This window comes from Pleurodeles waltl, chromosome 1_1 (genome assembly GCF_031143425.1).
Source record: "Pleurodeles waltl isolate 20211129_DDA chromosome 1_1, aPleWal1.hap1.20221129, whole genome shotgun sequence".
NCBI lineage: Eukaryota > Metazoa > Chordata > Amphibia > Caudata > Salamandridae > Pleurodeles > Pleurodeles waltl.
In genome coordinates this window covers 1408900-1431646 of record NC_090436.1, presented here as the reverse complement: position 1 = coordinate 1431646, position 22747 = coordinate 1408900, and the positions used below count along the sequence as shown (strand labels likewise).

General features: G+C 45.9%; 1 protein-coding gene across 3 annotated transcripts in view; it reads left to right on the top strand.

Annotated features, from left to right (window-relative positions):
- Positions 1-21934, top strand: part of LOC138246115 (trichohyalin-like) — a 156459-nt gene extending 134525 nt beyond the window's left edge. The window contains exons 5-6 of one of the 3 annotated variants that reach the window (XM_069200486.1): positions 4677-4824; positions 19596-21934. In XM_069200486.1, the coding sequence (XP_069056587.1) occupies positions 4677-4789 (113 nt within the window). In that variant the 3' untranslated portion in view covers positions 4790-4824; positions 19596-21934. Of the gene's footprint in view, positions 1-4673; positions 4825-19595 lie in introns of all 3 variants that reach the window. The other 2 variants (XM_069200402.1, XM_069200564.1) reach the window with 2 other exon arrangements.
- The last annotated feature ends 813 nt before the right edge of the window (positions 21935-22747 follow it).

Here is a 22747-nt window from a genome sequence, read left to right as displayed (position 1 = left end):
GAGCAGTTTGAAAGAAAAGATTTTTAGGCTGACAAGTGGGGCAGAATTGTTATCCGTATAGTTGAGACATTGCTGGGTGATAGGAATTTTGTGGATTCCTACAGATTCCGGAAGGTTCCATCACAAAAATGTGTGGGAAATGTGTGATTTCAAGCAAAGGTGGAGGTGTGCAGGGCATTGTGGGTAAGAAAATGGTGCAGGGCGCATGTGATGCACACCACCCTGGACTCACCTAGATGTTTAGTTTTCAGATGTGTCTAGGTCTCATAGATTTTTCTAGATGGCAGCGCCCCAAAGTCCAAAAAGTGCAGCCCTCACCATTCCAAGGGTATGATTTTGAGAGTTAGGGAAAGGTCTCATGGCTCAAATGTAAAATCAAAACCCAAAATAATCAAATGTCCTCTTGCTTGCCGTGGGATAAGATGTTTTAGAGTGCGGGGGAGAGCTGAAAGACTGTTACCTCCTTCAGTTGGGGTGGGGGCATAACCATGCCCATACTTGTTGGTAGACACCGCCCCCTCCCACTAATTTTTAATTTTTTTTATATTCCCTGGCATCTAGTAGGCTTTTTGCCCCCCCCCCCCCCCCCCCCCCCTCCCGGTGGAGTGGATTGGGGGTACTTGCCCTATCTACCCACCGGTGGGCAGAACAATTTTGACCCCATTTACCCACACCCTCTTTTTAAAAAACAAATCTTCCCTGGTGTCTAGTGGGCCTACTGCTCCCCTTGGGGGCAGATGGGCCTTACAAAAATAGACTGTTTTGCCCCCAAGCGGGGCAGAAATGGCCAACAATAATGTGCCCCCATGGGAAGCGCCCCTGCCAAACAAAACACACACACCAATCCTTGGTGCCTAAGTGGTGTCTGTTCCCTCTTGGGGGAGATGGGCCTAATAGAAATTGGCCGATAAATGGCCTAAAAATAAAATTGCCCCCCAGGGGAGCGACCCTTGCCTAAAGGGTCGCTCTCCTTGCATGAAATTGGCACAAAAAAAAAAATCCTGGTGTCCAGTGGTTTCTGCCCCCCTTGGGGGCAGATTGACTTAATAAAAATAGGCCGATCTGCCCCCAAGGTGGGCAGAAATGGCCTAAAATGAATGTGCCCTCCAGGAGAGCGACCCTTGTCTAAGGGGTCGCTCCCCACCTGTTAAAAAAACAAAACAAAGATCTCTGGTGCCTAGTGGCATCTGCCCCCCTTGGGAGAAGATCGGCCTAATTAAAATATAAAAGCCGATATGCAGCAACCCTTGCCCAAGGGGCCGCACCCCTCATGTGTTTACAAAATGTAAACACGATCCCTGGTGTCTAGTGGGTATTTCTGGCCGCAGAAATGCTCCGAGAGACATGAAAGGAAAAGCCTTTCCTCTCCTTTCATGCCTCTCCGATCTCTCCCTCCCCGATCGGAAGAGAAATTAAAGCATTTGTCTTTCGCTGAGCTTCCAACGCGATGAGGGCGACCTCTGATGGTCATAAGACGTCACTGGGGGGTGGGGGCGAGGGTGGCAGGGGAAGCGCTTTCCCTGCCATCCCTGCCCTGGGTGGGGGGCAGGTGGGAGCCTACATAACCCCTATTCTTCCATGTTGGTTGATCTGCTAGAGACGGCGAGGCCCCTTTCGCATGGCAAGCAGCTAGCGTTTAATGTGCACTGGAAATGTTGAGGTCAAATACTTAGCTTACAGGGTTGTATGTTTCTTAGTGTGCACTGAACTCCTTTCACTGTGAATGGAGAGAGACAAGAATCAACCTTTTTTTTAAAATTCGTTAGTAAAATCAGCACCCTAATCTAGTGCAGATATTTATCAATGCAAGATGAAAACAAACAATATGGTGGCAATAACAGCTTCTAATAAGCCAAATATTATCAAGAATTGCAACATTGTGGTGGTATTTCATAGGTTTATTTCATTGTATGATTGAGACACTGTTCACCAAGCACTCTCCTCTAGCGCTTGGCGAGGGTGTTTTAGCACCAGAAGTCCCATCTGAATCTCTGTAGCTGGGCTCCGTCCCGCAGACCTTAGGGGAACAGTCAAGCTCCACGTCAAGAAGGTGGCTGTGTCCCCCGGTGTGACATTCCCTGGTGAGCTGCTAAGGCCAGGCTCTGTCAGAGCAGCAGAGGCCTTCACTGAGGATGGTTACAGCTCAACACACAAACCAAGCCTCCCAGGAAGTTGAAGATTCCTCTCTGCCTCATATTCTTCTGTACTGAGCCTAGAAGCACTTGAGAAGGGCAGGCCTCTTGCAGAACCGAGTCAAGTGCGAAGATCAACACAGTAATCATTTTGCACCTTCACGGATTTGAATTGATTGACTAACTAGAAATCATATCTATTCATATATGAGTAATTGATGCGCGATCAAAATACTGTAAAGAAAATGTTAAATGTTGCACATGTGCAGTGAATATTATGTGACACTGGTTTGTAAATAAAACATTTTTGTTCCTATGCATGAGTATATAAAATGCAATGGAGGTACATAATCAGAAAAGCACAAAAAATAAATCTCAGCTGAGAGAGAGCGACAAGGGAGGTGCATGAGCTGAAGAATCCCACAGAGGGATCATGGTGCCCCTCAGTCTTGAGAGACTCCCTCCGGCCCCCCGAATCCCGGACGCTCTCCTGCTCCCCCTTCTGCTGTCGCCACTTTGGTACAACCTGCTTCATCTGCCTGTCAAACTGTTGTGTTTTGTTTCCCTCCTGGTGTTTTCGCTCTGTTTTCTCAGTCATTGCTTGAGCGCACACGCATTTCATACTTAGTGACTGAATGAATTCCGTAGGGAAACAGTTTATTTCTTCCCTTCTGCTCACCTTGAGGTACTCACTGGTGGTACTATTGCTCTCAGTAAATGTGAAGCTTATATGTTTCTCTCAGAATATGCCACTAAAGATGAGTTTAGAAATTAAATCGGAGACGTCCCGCAGCTCTGTGCGCTTCACATGAGAAGGGGGTTAAGGGAACGATCAGTCCTGTGAGGCTCCCAGGAATATGTTAGTGGCACACAAACCCTCTTGCATCATGAACAGACACAGCCAGGAATTCGCACATGGAATGGATATTTAGGATTTATTAAACGTGGAAGCCTGTCCTAGTGCACACACTACAAACAGCTGGTACTGATGGAGGCGAAATGAAATAATGAAGCAACGTTATGACAGTAATTTAGGATTTCTCTATATTCACAACCCGTAGCCTCCATCCTCTCGACTGAGCTGATCTTTGCACCAAACGGGCCTGCTGTGAGTTTCTTGGGGGGCCTCCCTCACCCCCGGACCCAGCGGGGACCTGTTACCTGTAAATGTTCTGTCAAATGGTGTTTATTGTTTAGAAACAAGAAGCGAGTAATCAAAATATCATTTTCTAGGAAGCTAGAAAATCAAGGTACCAGTCCATACTAGAATATGCATTAAACAATCTATCCTAGCAAGCTGAGCTACCAGGTAGCACCGAAACTAGTATTTCAACGACATCGGCAACTGTGCATTAACATTTAAAACATACATTTGACTACATGAGTATATATAATGCAAAGGGGCACCTAAACGGAGACTGTAGAAAGATTACAAAAGGATTTGTACTGAGATCAGATTGGGTTGCGGGTTTGTGTGCTGACGAGTCGTTAGACTTTCACAATGAGTTCTTTGGTGGTAATGAGTAGATATGTGGTAGTGTAGAAGAGTGGATTATGTAATACTCAGGTGTGTGGTTAACCGTGGTTAGTAGGAAGGAATACTTGTGTGTGGGTAATGGATGCGTTTGTGGTTGGTAGGTGGAGCGGTGGGCGGCCATCTTCCTATTTTACTGCAAGGTTCAGTTATTGGGTGCACGGGTACGTAGGGCCACATGTACCAAGCTTTTTTCTAGTCGCAAAGAGGCCAATTCGCAGAATGGTTTGCGACTAGAAAAATGCTTCTTGGGATGTACAAAGCCCAGACTGTGATTCTGTAACTTGTTGCCGAATCGCAGTTTGGGTTTTGGGGTTCGGTATTAAGAGAGGTGCGTGTCAAGAGCGTCCCTTCATAATACCGCATCTAAATGGTATGTATGATTGTTTTGTTACCGCGAATGCAAAACAATCTCAGTTAGCACCACTTTCAAATTGGTGCTAACCCATTCGCAAGGGACCTCTTCTCCTTTGTGAATGGCAGCGAAAACATTTTTTCAGAGCAGGCAGTGGTCCCGCGGACCACTGCCTGCTCTGAAAAAATCTAAAGAAAAATTTCCATTTTTTTTTCCGAAATGCATTCCGTTTTTCTTTGAGGAAAACGGGCTGCATTTAAAAAAAAAAATACTGCTTTATTTAAAAGCAGTCACAGACATGGTGGTGTGCTGTCCCCAGCAGGCCACTATCCGTGTGAGTGCGACCATTCCCAATGGGGTCGTAAACTGCAACCTACCTCATGAGCATTCATGAGGTAGGTCAGTTGTGTCCCTATTGCGAATCTCAGACAGTGTCATTGATACTGTTGAACATCCGGTTTCCGGATCTTCGTACATGTGGCCCTTAGTGAATTCATTGGACAAATGAGTAGTTTGCTTTTATTTGGCATTTTAGCTGGATGGAAGTCGGGTCTGGGGCTTTTATCGTTAAGTGGCTCAGGGAAAGGAGACATGGTTGAGGATGTTTGACGTGTTGTTTTGAGCTCCAAAGCTATAATAACCTTTGTGTTAGCAGGAGGAGGCTTCCAGCAGCCGTCCACAGCCGTGGCAGAGAACGAACTCCCGTTAACTAGCTCAGGGGACCAGAGGCTTGCTGAAGAGGAGAAGATGGACTCCGCACCGTTATAACACGGCATCCTGCATGTAAAGACTGGTAAATCAAGGTGAGGCGCAAACCTTAGAAGCAGTGAGCAGGCGGGACGAAGAGCCTGAGTGTATGTAGCGTTCCTCGCATCTGTGAGATAGGTCCAACCTGTCTCATGGAGTGTGTGAGCTGAATGTTCTCCACTCGGTCTCTCCCCGGTTTGGAGGATTGTGTCCACCAGCTAGTCCCTCGCTGAGCGCTCTCTGGCTTGCCTCAGTCTCTGCAGGCTGGGTTGGTGTTTAACGGGTGGAATAGATGCCTGGTCCTGGGGGCTGCTGAGGCATGTGCTAGATTACTGCTCTAAGCACTTTGTTCCTCGAAGTTGTTTTGAGGTAGTTTAGCATTTATGCTCAACATTATTGAGCGAACTAGACCAACCTCTCCAACAAAATATCGCCACCATATGTGGTAACTGATGTCATCTTGAATGACTGGTTGTGAAGCGGCCCCTCATACTATTATCAGTAGTATTTCCAGTTGTTAATTTGGGGTTCAATTCCTGGGTCATGTTCTGCCAAATGCTGTGCATTAATGACTGGGGAACCAGGCGCAGAGCGAATGCCCGTGCGATGCTGTTAGGATGTGCGTTGATATTATTAGTGATCACAGGAAAAGTTTATAAGAATTCTGCTCAGTTTCACAGGAAATTATTAGTAGATGAAATTGTTTGATCTGCCTTTATGATTACAAGTTGGTAAGAACTGTATATTTTGCCCAAATGATGCAATTTATAGGTGCAAAACACATGTTGGCATTGAGTTTGATTCTGCTATGGGTGAATTGTAATAAATAGCAATTAATAAAATAAGGAGCTCCTACGATTAGTATCTGCTTGTCATGCCTGAGCCGACCGCAGTGGTGCGTCCTGTGTCCATAGCAAGGTGGGGCGTATACACAGGTCTAGAGTGAGCTGCCAGATGTGCTGACGGTTCTTGTTTGATAGACCCTGGTTACCACTGGTCCCGCCGTAGTCGGTTCCAGCCGGGCTTTGGTTCCATCTTGGGTAGTTCTCATCCTCCTCTGCTTGCACCTGTTTCCTCTGTTTAAGAGTGCCTTATTATTAGTCCATCTACCTGGCGCTTTCAGCACTCCTTGTTAGCAGGAGCATTGTTTTACACTGTGAGTAGAAGGTGCCCAGTCCTCATTGTATCCTGGGTGCTTCCCTTCTTCTGTCTCTTTGCCTGATGTGCTGTTCTGTTGGACATCTCACTTGGCTCTACCCCAAGCGTCCTGTCCTCATGTAGTTTAGCTCAACTGTTACTCGGCTGAAGTTAGAAGTGTTTCGCAGTATGAGTCCCTTTCAGGTTCCTCTTTCGGATTGTCCTGCCATCTACTGGTTGCATCTGGAGTTCCCTCCAAAGTATGTTGAACATTTTCAAAGTAGCCTGGTGTTTATATGTATGTATACTGTATATGTATGTATGTATTTGATATTGGTATCGTGCAAACCTAGGAAAAGGCAGCAGTGTGCCAGGCAAGGACACAGTCAACTTGTGATCTGATGGGATGTGAACTGTTGCAGCATCATTGTTACAAAGTGACTCCTTTGTCGGTGGACACCCCTACTTTTCCCATTTTTAGGGGACTTGCTGGCAATGTTGAACTCTACCAGTGGTACAGTTCTATCCAGCGCTCTAACCCCTAACGCATCTCGAAATTAGCTTAAAATGTGATTTTGCTTTCCTGTAGGGCCATAGTGTATGGTGCAGATGTATTCCCTTGGCATGGAAAGTTAAATGCCACTTGTGGACTTCAGCATCTGTTGCGCATCCATGACGGGCAGAGAAGAGGTGTCGTCAGGCTCTACCCTGCGTAGCCTGACGGCCGTGAGCCCCGCTGCACAGACCTGTCACTTCACCCAGGAAACCTATTTTTACAAATTATTCAAGCCACCCGTAGGCGCACGTTGATGCCCACAAGGTAGGGTGCATAATATTTAAAAGTGGAACTTATGTGTTGGGACCGGAAGTCTTCTGCATGTCTCTGGAGAGTGTTTTCCCCAGCCTGATGCTGATCTCCACGCAAGTCACTTAACAGTTACTATATGTTTTTGAGATCTCTACCTCAGTGAACATCACAATCCTGCAGGGTTTGAGAGCCCGCGAGTTCACGGGGTGAGGATGGTGAGGTGAGCCATTGTGTTTAACGACAGCAGAGCTGTTCTGAACGTTCCAGTTCCCCAGTTTCCCTCCCTTTTCCTTGGAGAAGCCTGGTGGGCTGGGGGTAGACACTCGCCCCTAGCTCTGCTTAGCTGCACTAACTCTGCTAGGAGGGACCCTCTGCCCCCCTTTTCTGCTGGGTGTTGGTCTGGGCCCCCTGTTCTGTAGTTAATTAAAATTCCACTCAGGAAATAGCTTGGGCTGTTACCAAGACCTGTTAGGGAAAATAGTAAGTCATCCTTTGCATGCCTTGGCACGCAGTGAATGTGCCACAAATGTGCCTCACGATTGGAGTGGCACCCAGCAAAGGATTCAGAAGTAGCCAACCCCCTGATTGTATCAGCTTACCAATAAGTGATGATAAAAGTCTGCCCTTCACGGTCAGTTGTTCAAGACTTGTCTGCTGTTCTGACAAAGGGGCCCACACAGGGTCTGTCTAAGGAAACCTGCCAAGGTGCTTGGTGTAAAGGCTAGGGAAGAAGCTTGCTTACCGCATCTGCAAACCCCTCAATCGGGGTTGAACTTCAAAGGGCTTTCTCTGTGACGATTGGATTATGCTGCAAAGGAATTTGCCAGTTTGACTAGGAGTAAGGGTATTGGTGAGCAGCCTTGATGCAGAGAACCAGCTGCCGTTTGAGGCTTTTGGAGCATCTGCTTGGAACGCAAGGAAATTGCAGACAGCTGCCCAAGATAAGGAGCTTGCAGCACCTCAACAGAGATGAGTGAGGCGGGGAAGCTTGGTCCTAGTCCTTGAAGGTGAGATCACTTTGCCCAGACCTCTTCCCTGTGCTATCGGAGCCTGTGTGATATTTCCAGTTACCATCTGTAGCTGGTGAAGAGTGCCCTGTGGTACAGGCCCCCACTTTTCTCCTTGTTTCATCTGGGGACACTCTCGCCAGCCACTGCCCTCCTACAGCTAGCCAGTGGCTGCTGGACTAGTGGGACACCAATGAACTGTGCCAAGACATCAGGCACCTGTGATCTGATCCCTGATCCCACAAGAGCAGTGTCCTCGCTAAGGATAGGAGGGCACTTTTGTTGCTTTGGGTGGAGAGTTAGTGGGCTGATCAGGAGCATTTGAGTCAGATCTCATGGACTCAACATCATCTCCCATGCCGATGACACCCAGGTCATCCTCTCACTGTCAGTAGACCCCTCTACTACCAGAAACAAACTTCCACAGATGTATGTTGAACGTTGACGACTGGATGAATGACAACTGTCTCAAGATCGACACACACAAGACTGAAGTCCTCATCTTTGGGAGCAACACCTTGCCATGGAACAACACTTGGTGGCATGCTGAACTCGGCCCTTCCCCAACAGATCACACCCCCAACCTTAGCATCATCTTGGATAGCAAGTTATCTAAGCAAAAACAAGTAAATGCATTCTTGTCTGCCTGCTTCCACATCCTACACATGCTGCATAAGATCTTCAGGTCACTCCCAATCAACACCAGAAGGATCGTCAAACAGGCCCTCGTCACCAGCAGGCTGGGCCACGGGAACACTCTCTATGTCGGAATCACTGCACGCCTCCTGAAGAGACTATAGACAGTACAAAACTCAGCTGCAAAACTAATCATTGACCTCCCCAGACAGACTCCCATCACCTGCACCTCAAGAAGATACATTGGCTTCCGATCCAGAAGAGATGCCAGTTCAAGATGCTGACCCGCGCATACAAAGCCCTGCACTACGAAGGACCAGCACACATCAACAGATCCTTGGGAGGAGGCCTCTTTTTGCATGGTTAGCCCCCACTTTTTGCCTGATGTTGATGTGTTCTAGAAGTTGGTAGTGCCCAGGGCCCCTGCTAACCAGGCTCCCTGGGCCAGAGCTCTTTCCCTAAAACTGATGTGATGCTTAGCACAATTGGTTATACTTTTAAATACCCCTGTAAGTCCATAGTAAATGGGTACCCCAGTACCCAGGACAACAGATATTAAGAGTAGGCCCCTGGGGGCAGCAGCACTGATTGTGCCACCCCCAAGGGCCCTGCACCCAGCATTGCATTGCAGGCTGAGTGTACTGGGGCAGCCCTAAAAAGATAAACTCGACATGGCACACCCTCTGTGTGCCCTGTCCACCATACACTGCATATGTTATGGGTAAGCCACCACTCTAGCAGTTCTTTCCGCCCTAAGGCAGGGTGCTCCATACTATATGTGAGGGCATAGCTGCATGAGCAATATGCCCCCACTGTGTCCTTGCTAAACCTGGGACATAGTGAGTGAACAGAGCAGCCATTTTAATGTATGTACCGGGCACTGGTCAAACGCGAGCCCCCCAACTACATAATGGCCACTCTGCACCCCGGGTTGTTTGGTATCAAACAACTCAAAATATTACATCCAAACTGATACCAGTACTGGATTTAACCTTAAATTTACCCAGGGGCCACCTTAGAGGTGCCCCCTGCAAAAGCTAACCCTAACTGGCAGGGATGCTGGCTGGTTCCATCCGGCTGCCACTCCAGACAGCCAATATACAAACCTGGGGGAGAGCCATGGCTCTCTGGTTTGTAAGACAATGCCCCCCCCAGGAATGTGCAACACCCTGGTGGTGAGCTTCAAAGGGCTACAGCCCTGAAACTCGAGCCGCCAGGCCTGCTGCTAGCAGCAGAGGGCTTCCCCCTTTGCAAACCCCCACTTTTGGCAGGAGCAAAGGCAGGAAACCAGACAAAGGGTAGGTGGAGTGGCCTCACTGAGCATGCACCACCCCTAAGGGCTTGCATGCGCAGTGGACCCTCTGATTCAGTTTTCCTCATCTTGGAATGGAGGAAAACGGCCAATGAGGGTTAGGGGAGTGACCCTTCCCACAGGAAGTGGTCACTATAGTGGGTGTAGCCACCCAAGGGTAGGTGCCCCATTGGACACTACCAGGTTCCCCCTAAAACACCCACTAAATTCAGTATTTAGTGGGCTCCCCTAGACCAAGAATTTAAATTTGAAAAAGATTTAAGAAGGACTCAAAGAAGATTCCAAGAAGACAAGAAAATCAGCACCAGAGAAACCGCCAGGACCAGACCTGAGGACCTGCTGCACCAGAAGACGCGCCAAGACCCCTGCTTGCTGCACCAGAGTCCCGACAATTGCGACAGTGGAGGAGCTGAACACTGGACTGACCCAGGGGACCTCCAGGCTTCAAGTATCACCCCAGATCTCCCTCCTGAGTGGAGGCACCACTCAAGAAAAGCAAGTAAATTGCAAAAGACCAAGAAACCAGTGAAGGACACTTCACTGAATTGCCAATATCTCCACGACCGGAAGTCACAGCTGGACCTAATGACACACAGACAGTTCGGAAGTTCCCCCAGCTGTACCGAGTTTGGTGGCGCTGCGGCCCTTGGTGGCTGAGATAGAGCACTACCCTTAAAAATTAGAGCATTAGGTGGTCTGATTTTTACCTCTGAAAACTAACATGTGGTTGTCCGGACCCTCTGCATAGTGTTCTTGGTTCTTGTACACTACATCAGTGGTTCCCAACCTGTGGTCCGCGGACCCCCAGGGGTCTGTGACACATTCCCAGGGGGTCCGCAGGCGTGGGCTGGGAGGAAGGCACTTCTCCAGCTGGGGCCTCTGACAAACACGTGCTTGCGTGTTTTCATATTTATTACTTCCTTGGTTGAGCAATTTTAAATAGACTGCAAAGCTCCTTGTACGGCTAAAATAAAAGCTTCAAGCTAATTCAAGTGATTAATGTATCTGCTGGAGAGAGATGGGAGTTTTGTGCAGTGGCAGTTTCGACAGTGAGCTGTGAACTGCCATTAAAGAGCTGCATGCAAACTGTATGGCACAAATTAGAAAGTTTTTTTTTCCCTAGTCTTTCGTTTTCCATATGCTGCTAAAAAGGTTTGCTTGTATAGAAGTACATTCTTATTGCTAACGCAGTGCTTAATTTGTGCTTGTTGTTTCCAGTGCTGAGCACCGGCACTTATTTTTTAGGGCTGGGGCTTATTCTTCTGCCTCAAGCATTTGCTGCGACCAATAGACACATATGGGAAAGACGGAGGAAGGGAAAAATGAAAAAGCGTCACAAAGGGATAAAGAAGAAAGCTGCTAGAGTGAGAGGAAGTGGCAGGGAGTGGCTTAATATGGATTGAACAGCCCGAGATGGCTTCAGGATTATGCTGCCTCAGTATTCCGTGTACCCACATTTAATTGCAGCAGCCATGAGTTTAAGAGGGGGGCTTTGGGCACCGGCACGTTTTTATTTACAAATGATGCACTGTGCTAACGTCATGTGAATCCTACACCTTGTAGTCCCCTGTAAAGTGCCCTGACACCCTACTGTTGTATGAGAGGTGCTATAAAACAAATGAAGTACATGTGACAGAGAGGCTAGGGAGAGATGAGAGGCCCTTATGGTTTACTTCCTTTCCCCTTCACTTATTTATGTGAAAACTTTTTCTCAGATCTTGCATACCTAAAAAATAAAAACTGAAATCGCTCCGGAAATGTAGAATCTGACCTGAGGATTCACCTTTCCTAAATAAAACCAAACATTGAAAAGGTAGTTGCCGAGATGCAGCGCCAACCTTCCTAATAAAATGTTTTGATTTTTGCATATTTTTTTCAATATAAAATAATTTTATCTTTAGTAATTTGAGTATTTGTTTGGTGTGTACTTGTTATATGTTTTGTGAATTACTGTTTTAATGTTTGAAAATTAAATCGTACAAATTGCTGGGGGTCCCCGGCTTCCAGTAATGATTCATTGAGGGTCCTCAGGAGTCAAAAGGTTGGGAACCACTGCACTACATAGAGGGCCAGCCTCCAACAACCCAGCAATCTGCCTCCCTCTTCCTTGCAGACATTCCCCAGATCCGCCGATCCAGCAGCGGAGGACGCTCCTTCGCTCACCTGGCAGCCAAAGCCGGGAACGACCTTGCCCTGGAAAGCAGTATTGCTCCGGGAATTCAGAAAACAACTTTGAGACATGGCTGCTCAACTGAACAGAGCACAGCAAAGCAGCTAGCAACTCCAGTGCTCTGAGACCTTCACTGGTGATTTGCAGCGCTTTATAAATCCTGATTGATTGATTGATTTCACATCATATGCTGCAACTACATAATTTCAGTACAAGGATTGGTATCATGGCTCTAGCAAATTAAAGCATATCTGTGAACCATGGTCTGTAATATGCAGTGCTAGTTGTGTGTCTACATGTGTGTTTACATAGTGCTTAGCATCAAGGCACTATAATAGTAATCTGATGGAGGCTTCTAGTTGCAGATTCCTTACCTTTGAATTCCCTGGCGTCAGCTTCGAATCTGGAATTTTCTATGGTCCTAGGGACCATAGAGTGTATCCCTGTGGTTGTTTAGGCATCAGAAGAAAGTTTGGAGATGTTGAAAAACGTTTCCTTTCAGAGCTTCTATGGGACCTGCGGAAAAGAGCATACGGCCAGCAGTTTCATGGCGTTGGACTGTATTTCAGTTTCGTCCCAGTCAAGGCTCCCAGCACCCATGAAAAACTGACTAAGTCCCATTCTGCATTCAGTGAGAAATTTCCAAAGCTCTAAGCCTCCAGTGGGACCAACGTGCTTCAAGTATCTAGCCTTTGGTTCCAAAGTGGCATCTACAGTTTTAGCACCAGCCTGCTCAAGGAGGATTTTTCTTCTCAAAACGTGACAAAGTTTCTCTCTGCATTAGGACTCAAAAACACCTTTGAACTTTGTGACTTCCATACTTTCAACAGAACCAGTCCACCTGTATCTGATCAGGGCTCCAGCCCGGTCCATCTTAAATCGCACCCAGGTCCCGGCCTATCGCTTCTATAGACTGTCATTGGTGCTTTGTGCATTTTGGCTTGATTTTCACACAAGAGTTTAAAAGTCTATCTTATAGTCTTATTTGACTCATAAAATTGGTAGTGGAATTGCATTGTGTTTTGTGTAACTTTTAGCAGTAGTGTACGCTATGCTTAATTATGTTAGACATTGCCTTTGACTAAAGCCTGACTTATTTGTCTCGTGTTCCCAGGAATTGAGCACAGGTTTATTTTATTTAGTTTGTGTGACATCTCACATGTGGTGGCCTTATCCTTTTAGGTGGGTTATTATCCACCTCAAATAATAATCCACTTCACTACAATCACAGCCTTCGAAAAAATCATAAAAATGTTACTAGACTTGTAGGTCGAGTAAGTTGAATAATCTACTCAACTTGACTGCAAAGTACTTGACCCGTAAACAGGTCTCAAATTGTGTGATCCTAGGTAAATATTTTATTTTACAGCGCCGACTTTTCTTCATTCTGTCATGAGTGCACTTTCAAATATGTGAGTTCATCATTTCTGCTTTACAAAAAACCTATTTGTTTAATTAAATAAACTAAACATTTGCTACATGTATAAAAATAATCTAGCCCTCATACAGGGTACACATGATCCCTGACTTGCCTCTTAGTTTACTAATAGCTTTGCATCACAACAGGAGTGTTTCTCAGTTTATGTCTAAACACTCATTTTTCATAAGTATATTACTAAAGCATGATGTGGTAGCTCACTGGCATTTACAGACCATAAATCTCCAAGAAATGACTAAAACCTTTACCACTAACTTGCAGCTTTACTGATAAAACTATATATTGTATTAACAATAATCTGTGAAAATTGGTTTTCAGAAAACATATTTATCCTTTGCACATCACCAAGTGTTTGGATTTGTTTTCATCCTATAAAAATACTTTTTCATCACACAGAAGTACAAACAATGAGTTTTCACATCTACTGAAATATTTTAAAATGTTTGTACAGTTGACTTAGGTATTTAAGCATTGTGTTAGGAAAAACCTGATGCCCTACCGACTTTCGTTTCGCACTCTTTGTACAGCAGGTCTGCAGTTAGAAGGAAACTGAACACAGAGCAAATGTGATAAGATAAGAATATGATTTAAAGGCGTCCTTATTGCTCCTTCCCTTTCTGACTGAACAGAACACCTGTTCTTTGTCAACTCGCCAGAAGGGGTGAGTAGATCTTAAAAATAGCTCAACCTGATAAAATATTATTTGCCACAGCAGGTGGGCAAGTAGATTTTTGGAGGCCTGATTTGATGTTGTGTTCTTTAAAGTGTTGTGCGTTCAGGATTTTCCTAAATTGGTGCAGGGGTGGTCCTGATGAATACAGAGATGTTGTTCCGGATCCGGCGGGGGCGTAGATGGAGAAGGCCCGTGACCTTTTTGTTTCTTTTTTTGCACTTCTTTGCCTCCAGTGCAATGGTATTCTGGCTGCAGGAGTGCCTCTAACCACCAAACGTGTTAAGGTTGTTAGCGGGTAGGCAGTAGTAGTGGTTGTAACGGCTTTGTAGATGATGCAGCTAGTTTTGAATAGGATACGGCTGGCAAGACGAGCCAGTGGGGTTCTGTTGGTGTGTGGGGGATATGGTTATATTTCTTCAGTCCCTTGATGAGACATGCTACTCAATGTAGGATGGCCTTGGGGTGGGGGTCGCTAGTGTGGTATACCGGATGCAGTGGAGGAGGGCATTGCCACCACCTAGATGCGAGATTGAGGGCTTTAACAGCAGTTATGAGCTCCATTACTCAGAGGAATGGTTTCAGGTTGTTTAATAGCAAGATCTGGTATCAGGCCGTCTGGATTTTCTTGATGATACATTCATTGAGGGTGAGGTTGGAGTCCAGAGTCAATCAGAGTGAGGGATTGGATGAAAGCTAGGATTCAATTCAGTCCAGGTTTCTGTGGTTGAGGTAAGTTTGGATAACTTGTTGCTGATGTTCTTGGTAAATAGCAGGAAGTCTGTTTTGTTGGAGTTAAACTTCAGGTAGTTGATGGATAATTAAGTCTGGATGGGATGCAGGCAGTGCAATATTGTGTTGGATATCTGGATCAGATACAGTTGCTTGCGGCTGACGTATTGGTAAATTCCAAACCTATTGTTGATGAGTACCAACGTGGTGGCCCCATATAGGAACACAGGAGGACTTTTCAGAATATAGGGACCTTTTGGGATCCTTAGGTACCCATGTAAACATACTATTGTTAGTTGAATAGGTAAGAGTAAAACCGTTGTCAATAAATCCCATTCAGAAATTCACAATGTGGATAAGGTTGGCTTGGTTGCCTGTGTCGAAGGCATCTGAGATGACCTTCAGTATCTGGACACATGTGTCATCTTTATCTGTGGTCAAGGGGGTCGTCTGTGACTTATAAGGTAGAGCTCTTCATGGCACAGTGTGATCTGAAACTGGACTGGTAGTCATGCAGTAGATGGTGGCATTGATAGGATCTTGAAGTTATGTGTTGGCTAGTTTATCAATGATCTTGCTGATTAATGGATGGAGGGTCATTGGTTGGTAGATGGTGAGGTCATGAGGGTCCAGTGCACGGAGCGGGTGAATCTGCCCTATCTTGAGAGGTTTGGTGAAGGTACAGTAAGTGAGGAATACAGTGACCGTGGTCAGTAGACATGAGAAATCTTCCCAAGAGCGGGCTTTGATGAAGGCCAAGGGTAAGACATCCTTGTAGATGGTGGTTTGGAGAGAATGGAGGATGTCTGCAAGGTATACAAGAGACAGGGATTTATGAACGTGGGTGCAAAACAGAGGTGTGGGTGTCAGAGGACAAGCAGGCTTGTCATTGTCTATGTGCTGTTAGCCTTTCTGTATTTTTCCATGGATGGAGAGGTTGATGAGAGAGCATTTGTCAATAGGGAGTGAGAGAAGAGGATCGGGGAGGGGATTGATCAACTTGACTTGAAGTGATACAGGAAACAGTGATTCACCTCAGAATTATTTAAACCTTAAATAGTTGACTAACTAAAATCATAATCTCAACAGTATTTGGAAAACAAATTCACCAAACAAAAGGTATAAATCATTAGAATATAATGTCCAACCAATAATTGACAGATGACTTTTTCTTTTTGTTGGATTCATTATTCATCCATATAGTTGACATTTTGTTTAATAAAGACTGCAGCCAAACCACCGTAGGTCTGCACCAGTTTACTTACCCTTGGTTTCCGATCACCATATTGAGTGAAGAGATACTACTGATTGTCTTGAAGAGTGATTTATTACTGTTGCCAACTTCGTTGGTGGTGTTGGTCTAATACTTAGCTTTGGCTGATGTGAGTTATATGCAGCTTACACACAGGGACGTCACTAGGATGAGGTCATGGGGGGTTGTTTTTCCTCTTGCTTTGGTGGATGGAGTGTTTGTTGTTGGCCAGGTCTCTGGAGTTCCAGGGTGCTCAAGAGTTTAGCTTGCTCTTATTTGTTTTAGTTGGACTCTGGGAGTTCACATGATTTTTTAGAAATATGTCAGTCGTTTAAATGGGTGATGACATAAGTAGGGCAAGCAATAGATTCAATCTTGCTTTGACAAACCGTGTTCCTTCAAAAGAATTCTGCTGAGCCTCTCCTCACATTTAATTTGCTCTGTGCCTCCTGTCAGCTGACAGATGGCAGGCACCATTGTCCTGCTCTGGACGACCCTGCTTTCTTCTCGCAGTTCAGGAATCCACAAGTCGGTCTAATCTGAACACATTTCCTACTACTCCTTTGATGGGGAATCTAAACGTGCGGAAACATTCATAATGAGGGCCTTTTCCTCCATCAGCCTTGCCATTCACCCTGTTTAATGCCAGCTGCTTGTTGGGACGTTGTTCCCATGCCCTTTGGGATTCAGTGGCAACATTTCTATTGGCACCAGTGTTGCCATTCATCACCATGCGTGACAGTGATCCACTGGGTTCACTGGCGACGTCCAGTCCTGCTTGATGGACATGCCCTTTGATGGAACGCACATGTTCAGGGACAAGGTTTTTAAAGAGAGTACGACTATCGCTTGCTCTCTGGGCCGCTCTGCCCTTCCTCACCATCCCACCAATTCCAGTGCTCCTTTTGTGGTTTTGGACGAAGCACCCTCTGCTGCCTGCCTGTCCAATCCCCTCAGGGGACCCAGCAATTTTGCTGTCTGGGCCGAAGTTTCCAACTCCCACGCAGCAAAGATCAGCGTGCCAGCCGGTTCACCACTCCCCCAGCTGCCACCTGCCAAACCTCTCTACCGTGCCCTCCACAGAAAACAGCCATATGGTGGGAGGCAGAATCCAGCGATTCTTTCCAGTGGCTGGGCGATCGCTTCAGACAGATAGGTCCTGAAGATGGGGTGCAGGGGGTATGCTCTCCCATTCATTTCTTCCCCGCCATTCTTTCCACCACCCAGCCCCCCCAGTGACTGCAGCAGGAAGTGCACGCTTTCTTGGCCAAAGGGGCTTTCCAGAGAGTGTTGGTGTCAGAAGTAGGTCATGGTTGTTATTTCTGCTACTTTCTTGGGCCCAAGAAGGATGGAGAGCTTCAGCTCATATTGGACCTGCGCACTCTCAACACCTTCCTCCTAGAGGAGATATTCATGATGCTCACCCAAGTCCAGGTCTTGTCTGCGCTTGACCCTGGAGACTCGATGGTGTGTTGGATCTGCAGGATGCTTAATTTCATATCCCCGCCTTGCATCAGTGGGCCCAATATCAAGGTCACCTCTCCAGCCAAGTTCAGATTTTGGAGAATACTGCAATAAATCTGCAGTGGTGGTTGCTGGACCGCAGTTGGGTCCGTGGCAGATCCCTCATCCTTCCCTCACCCAGAGTGGGCAGTGGTGACCAGTGCATCGCTCCTGTGTTGGGGGGGTCATCTGCTAGAGCTGGAAATCAGAGACCTCAGATCTTTGGTGGAGCCCGGGCTCTATATCAGCCATCTGGAGCTGAAGGTCATTCACTTGGCATTGAAAGCTTTCCTGCCGTTTATCAAGGGGAGGCTGGTTCAGGTGCACTACTCCGGCCATCTGGTACTGTAACAAAAAGGTTGTGACAGGTGAACTACCTGGCAGGATCTTTGAATGCCACGGGGGACGAGCTCACCTTTTGACGCCTAGTGGATCACAAATGGCAACTACACCCAGAGGTGGCTCAAGGTCTCTTCCAGGAGTAAGGAGAGCCTTGGCTCGATCTGTTCACCACCAACGAGAAAGCATAATGCCAGCTCTTCTGCAAGTTGGAGTTTCAAAGGTGTCTTTTGCTTGGAGTCATGTTCTGCCTAGAGTGGAAGTTCTCAAGAAAATCAGGACAGACTTGGCCCAAGTCATTCTAGTGGCTCTGGATTGGGCACAGAGAGTATGGTATGCAGAACTCATGGGTGTGAGCATATGTCCTCTGATCAGGCTGCTCCTCCTTGGGGGGGGGGGGGGGTGTAAGGGGCTGCTGTTGCAGCAGCAGGGCAGGGTTCTGCACCTACGTTTTTGTAGTCTCTGCCTTCATGTGTGCAAATTGAGTGGCAACAGCTATACTTTCAACATTCGTCTGGAGGATGTTGGCAATCAGGCATCCCTCAACGAAAACTGTATATGCCTGCTGTTGGGATACATTTGTGGCTTGGTGCAGCACATGCTGGATTAACCACCTCAAGGCCAAATTATCTGATGTTCTGTTATTTGTTCTTTCTCCTGCCTGGCAAGGCCTTCCTCTGGGCACAGTTAAGGGTTCTTTTTCGGCCTTTCTAGGGTGGCCTGATCACCCCTCTTTGTTTAAGTTACCAGTTGTGTTGAAATTTCTGAAAGGGTGTCAACACATGCTTCTCACTTCTCCGTTTGTCGGGCCCCAGTGGGAACTTATTCTGGTCCTAACTTATCCTAAGTGCTGGAACCTAGGGACCCCTACAGAATCATTACTGGAATCCAGAGACCCCCGCTGAATCCTTATTGGAATCCAGGGACCCACACTAAATCATTACTGGAATCTAGGGACCCCCACTGAATCATTACCGGAATCTAGGGAACCCCACTGAATCATTACTGGAATCTAGGGACCCCCACTAAATCATTACTGGAAGCTAGGGAACCCCACTGAATCATTACTGGAATCTAGGGACCCCCACTAAATCATTACTGGAATCTAGAGACCCCCAGTGATTCATTACTGGAATACGGGCTGCCCACTGATTCATTACTGGAAACTAAGGAACCCCGCTAAATCATTACTGGAATCTAGGGACCCCCATGAATCATTACTGGAATCTAGGGACCCCCAGTGAATCATTACTGTAATCAAGGGACCCCCACCAATTCATTACTGAAATCCAGGGACCCCCACAGATCATTACTGGAATCCAGGGATCCCCACAGAATCATTAATGGAATCCAGGGACCCCCACAGAATCATTACTGGAATCTAGGGACCCCCACTGAATCATTACTGGAATCCAGGGACCCCCAGTGATTCATTACTGGAATACAGGGCCGCCCACTGATTCATTACTGGAGTACAGGGACCCTTACAGAATCATTATTGTAATCTAGGGACCCCCGCTGAATCATTACTGGAATCCAGGGACCCACACTGAATCATTACTGGAATCCAGGGACCCCCACTAAATCATTACTGGAATCAAGGGACCCCCCACTAAATCATTACTGGAATCTAGGGGCCCCAGTGATTTCATTACAAACAACCTTTTCTCCTCTGGTCTGCTAACACATTACCTAAGATAGCATTCTTTATCCAGTAGTCATTGAATTTATCTTTAAAAAACTAAACTTTGTATAAAGCACTTCGTACGTAAAACCTGTATGTTCTGTTTGCCACTAATCATATATTTGGATTGTTTCCGCAGGGCACAGCCATGGCCTGTAAAGTTGTGAAGGCTGGAACGGAATAGACCTGTGCATCTTTGAAACGCAGGCACCAGGCTTAGGGGAGTCTGTGGCCCCTGCAGGATGCAGCCACAGGCCAGCTGGACCAGAGCCGTCGCTGTCAGAGAGTTCTTACAAAGCGTCCGGGTCCTTTGCTCAAGGCGGCCACGAAGCGGGCACTGGCGGAAGCTTCAGCAGCAATCTGCGCCTTGTCCAGTATTACAACAGACTACATATGTGCTTTGAAGGGGGGAAAAGTTTCAGATCTTGGCCGCCTTCGTAATGTCAGGCTGCACAAACAAAAGGCATGAACCTTTTTCAGCATTAAGGGGTCTGCCAGTGATGTAGTAAAAACTTTAACAGGAGAGAAGCCTAATGCAAGTAACACGTGTGGAAAGAGGCTGCTCTTTCTGGGTATGACTTGTGCACTATGTACCCACCATGGGGGGAGAGACTGCATGTACCGACTCTGAGAAGAGCTTCTGGCAAGAACTTTGCTTTGACCTCGGAATTACTCGTTTATGCAGAAACCTCACAGGAGAGAGACTTTCTACAGGTAGTAGAGCTTTCAGAAGTCTTGGGGTGTTCCTGACTAGTTCACAAATATCAGACACCAAACTCAAGAATGAGACATGCAAAGAATTTGGAGTGACGTTCAAGCCTTCCTTGTGATGCACCTGGTATTTCAAACAACCAACAGAATCTCTTCAAATGTACAAATTGTGGGAATTCCGTGTGAAGTTTTAAAATCCAGATTTTTGTTCATGTCATGTATGCACATATAGGCTTAATTTGGATATAAGAGAAAGTGTATATTTGTAGAAATAAAATAAAATACATGCATATCGGGGGAAGTATAGAATTTACTCCCATATATCATGATAAAAGCCACAAGGTAGAAAGATTTTTTAGTTGTGGGAAAAGCCTTGGTCAAACCTTGCAGAGGCTTGCACAACTCTGTGTCCATAGGGGAGAGAATCCCAGAACCTGGAATGACTGTAAGGGAAACCTTCCATGCATTAGTACACGCCCAGGTATCTAAATAGCCTCTCATGGGAAAAGTAAAATAGAGCGCAAGAAACTTTAGTATTGAGATCAACCTTTCATTAAAAAAAGACTTCTCAATGGAGAAAAGCTTCACTCTTAGTGATATTGTAGAAATATTTTAAATGTAAGCTGTACAAAGTGTGTCTGTGATATCTCCAGGATTTTGATGTTTATGCACTGATCTACATTAAATTTAGCCTGACTACCTAAATCTTGTGTATCACAAAAATCTAGCTTCGAGATAATATGCGTGGCACAGATCAAACCCAAAACCACCCGAAACCTGGCAAAGTGTGGTGCCCTGTTTGTGTGTTCCCTCTGGGTGCAGAGTTGGGGCTTAGCTGATCCTGGGCCTTTGGCCTCTTCCTTGATAATAAGCCTGTGAGACGTCTTGTTCATTCTTCAGATGCTGTATGATTTAGGCCCTTCACTCTCAGAGCCTTTTCTACACTGTAGGTTGAGAGACCCTAGGCCAGGACTCTGTAGGATGTGCAAAAAACACAACATAAAGTGAGAAACCCATTGTTACAGTGATGGTTTTTGTGATATGTCTTCAGTGATAACATGTTAGTGTATCTGAGGGTCCTTGGGTCCCCAGTGTTAAAACTATATCTCTAAAACATGATATAACGTATTAGGTTTCTACTGGGCGATCTAAAGATTTGCAAGTAGAAATGTGACAATGCATCAATTGCTGTAAGCTGTTGTTTGGTGGTTGTTGCTTTATGGGTTTTCTGGTGGATGTTCCAATTTCACTTTCTTAGTTATGCGGTGAAACTGCATCACACAAGCTTGTTTACTCCTAGGCTCAGACTCCTTGCAAGCGCTTCAACGAGCCAAATGGGTTTTCCCACATTTTTTACCATTTGTGCTGGGATCTAACTGACTGCTCTGCAATCATTGGACACGTTCTGTCAGTATCTAAAACACATTATTCTGAGAAAGCACTTATAAAAATGTCAGATTTCCTCAAACATTCTGTTATGTTTTAGAGTTGTGCACAGAGTTTGTAAATAAATTTACGGTGAATAGTTTTAATATCATGGATCTATGCCAAGAAATGCTTAATATTCCAACCAGATACATATTTCTAAGGCCTGGTTCCATTAATTAAAACTTGCACCAGTTTGCTTAATTTAAGGCCTAATGTTTTGTACCTGAGTTGGTGTTTCTTAATTACTTTATTCTACGTTCTACATTCTCTTCGTGTTTGGCATTAGAATGTGTATTGGATGCACTTCTAGTAGCTGAATCATGTAAATAAAAGTTTAATACCAATAATTTTGCATATTTGTAATTTTTGTGTGTGATTTGGATGTTGTTCAGTAATATTTAAACAAGAGACGTCTATGGACACCACCACTCTAGAGATGTTTATCTGGTAAAGAAATGTATGCGAAGGACCTTGGAGGGTGTTGGAACTTGATCATCTGCTGAGGGGAAGCGGGCGAGATAGTGTCACCACCTGAAGTACCACGACTTCTGCCTAAAATAACTTCAACCTGCCTTCCTTAGCCCTGCACAGTGACCTGCAGTCACCTCAACTCCCCCTTGTGCATTCAAATTCCAATTCATTTACTTAATTCCTATCCCTGGTAGTGAGTCACAATTGTCCTCTCGCGTAGATTCTCATTATCCTAATGAGGCGGCTGGATTTGGGAGGTAGGATTGCATAGATTATGAGGTACTAAGAACAATTCCACACCAGGTGACACCTGTCGGCCTAATCTGGGTTTTCCGGCCAACTAGCAGTGCCTCATCTCTGCCAGAGAGCAGAGATGACTGTGGCAACCGGACGCATGACAAGGAGGACTCCTCAGGGGAATTGTGGTTGATCAGTTCTCGTCCCTTTCTCTCAGTTACATTAGTCTCACACAGGCAAAGACAACAGAGGCAGAGTATAGTTCAATAAGTAACTGCATCTTAGATAAAATGGCATGAATTGCAATAACTAGGATGATAAAACACACTAAAAGCAAAAGGGTGACAAGGAGTGTGAAACACAAACACAGTCCCACCATACTGTCACTAGGAGTGATATCTCTTTCCTACCTAAGCTATGTTAGAGCGCAGCATAATAAACCCT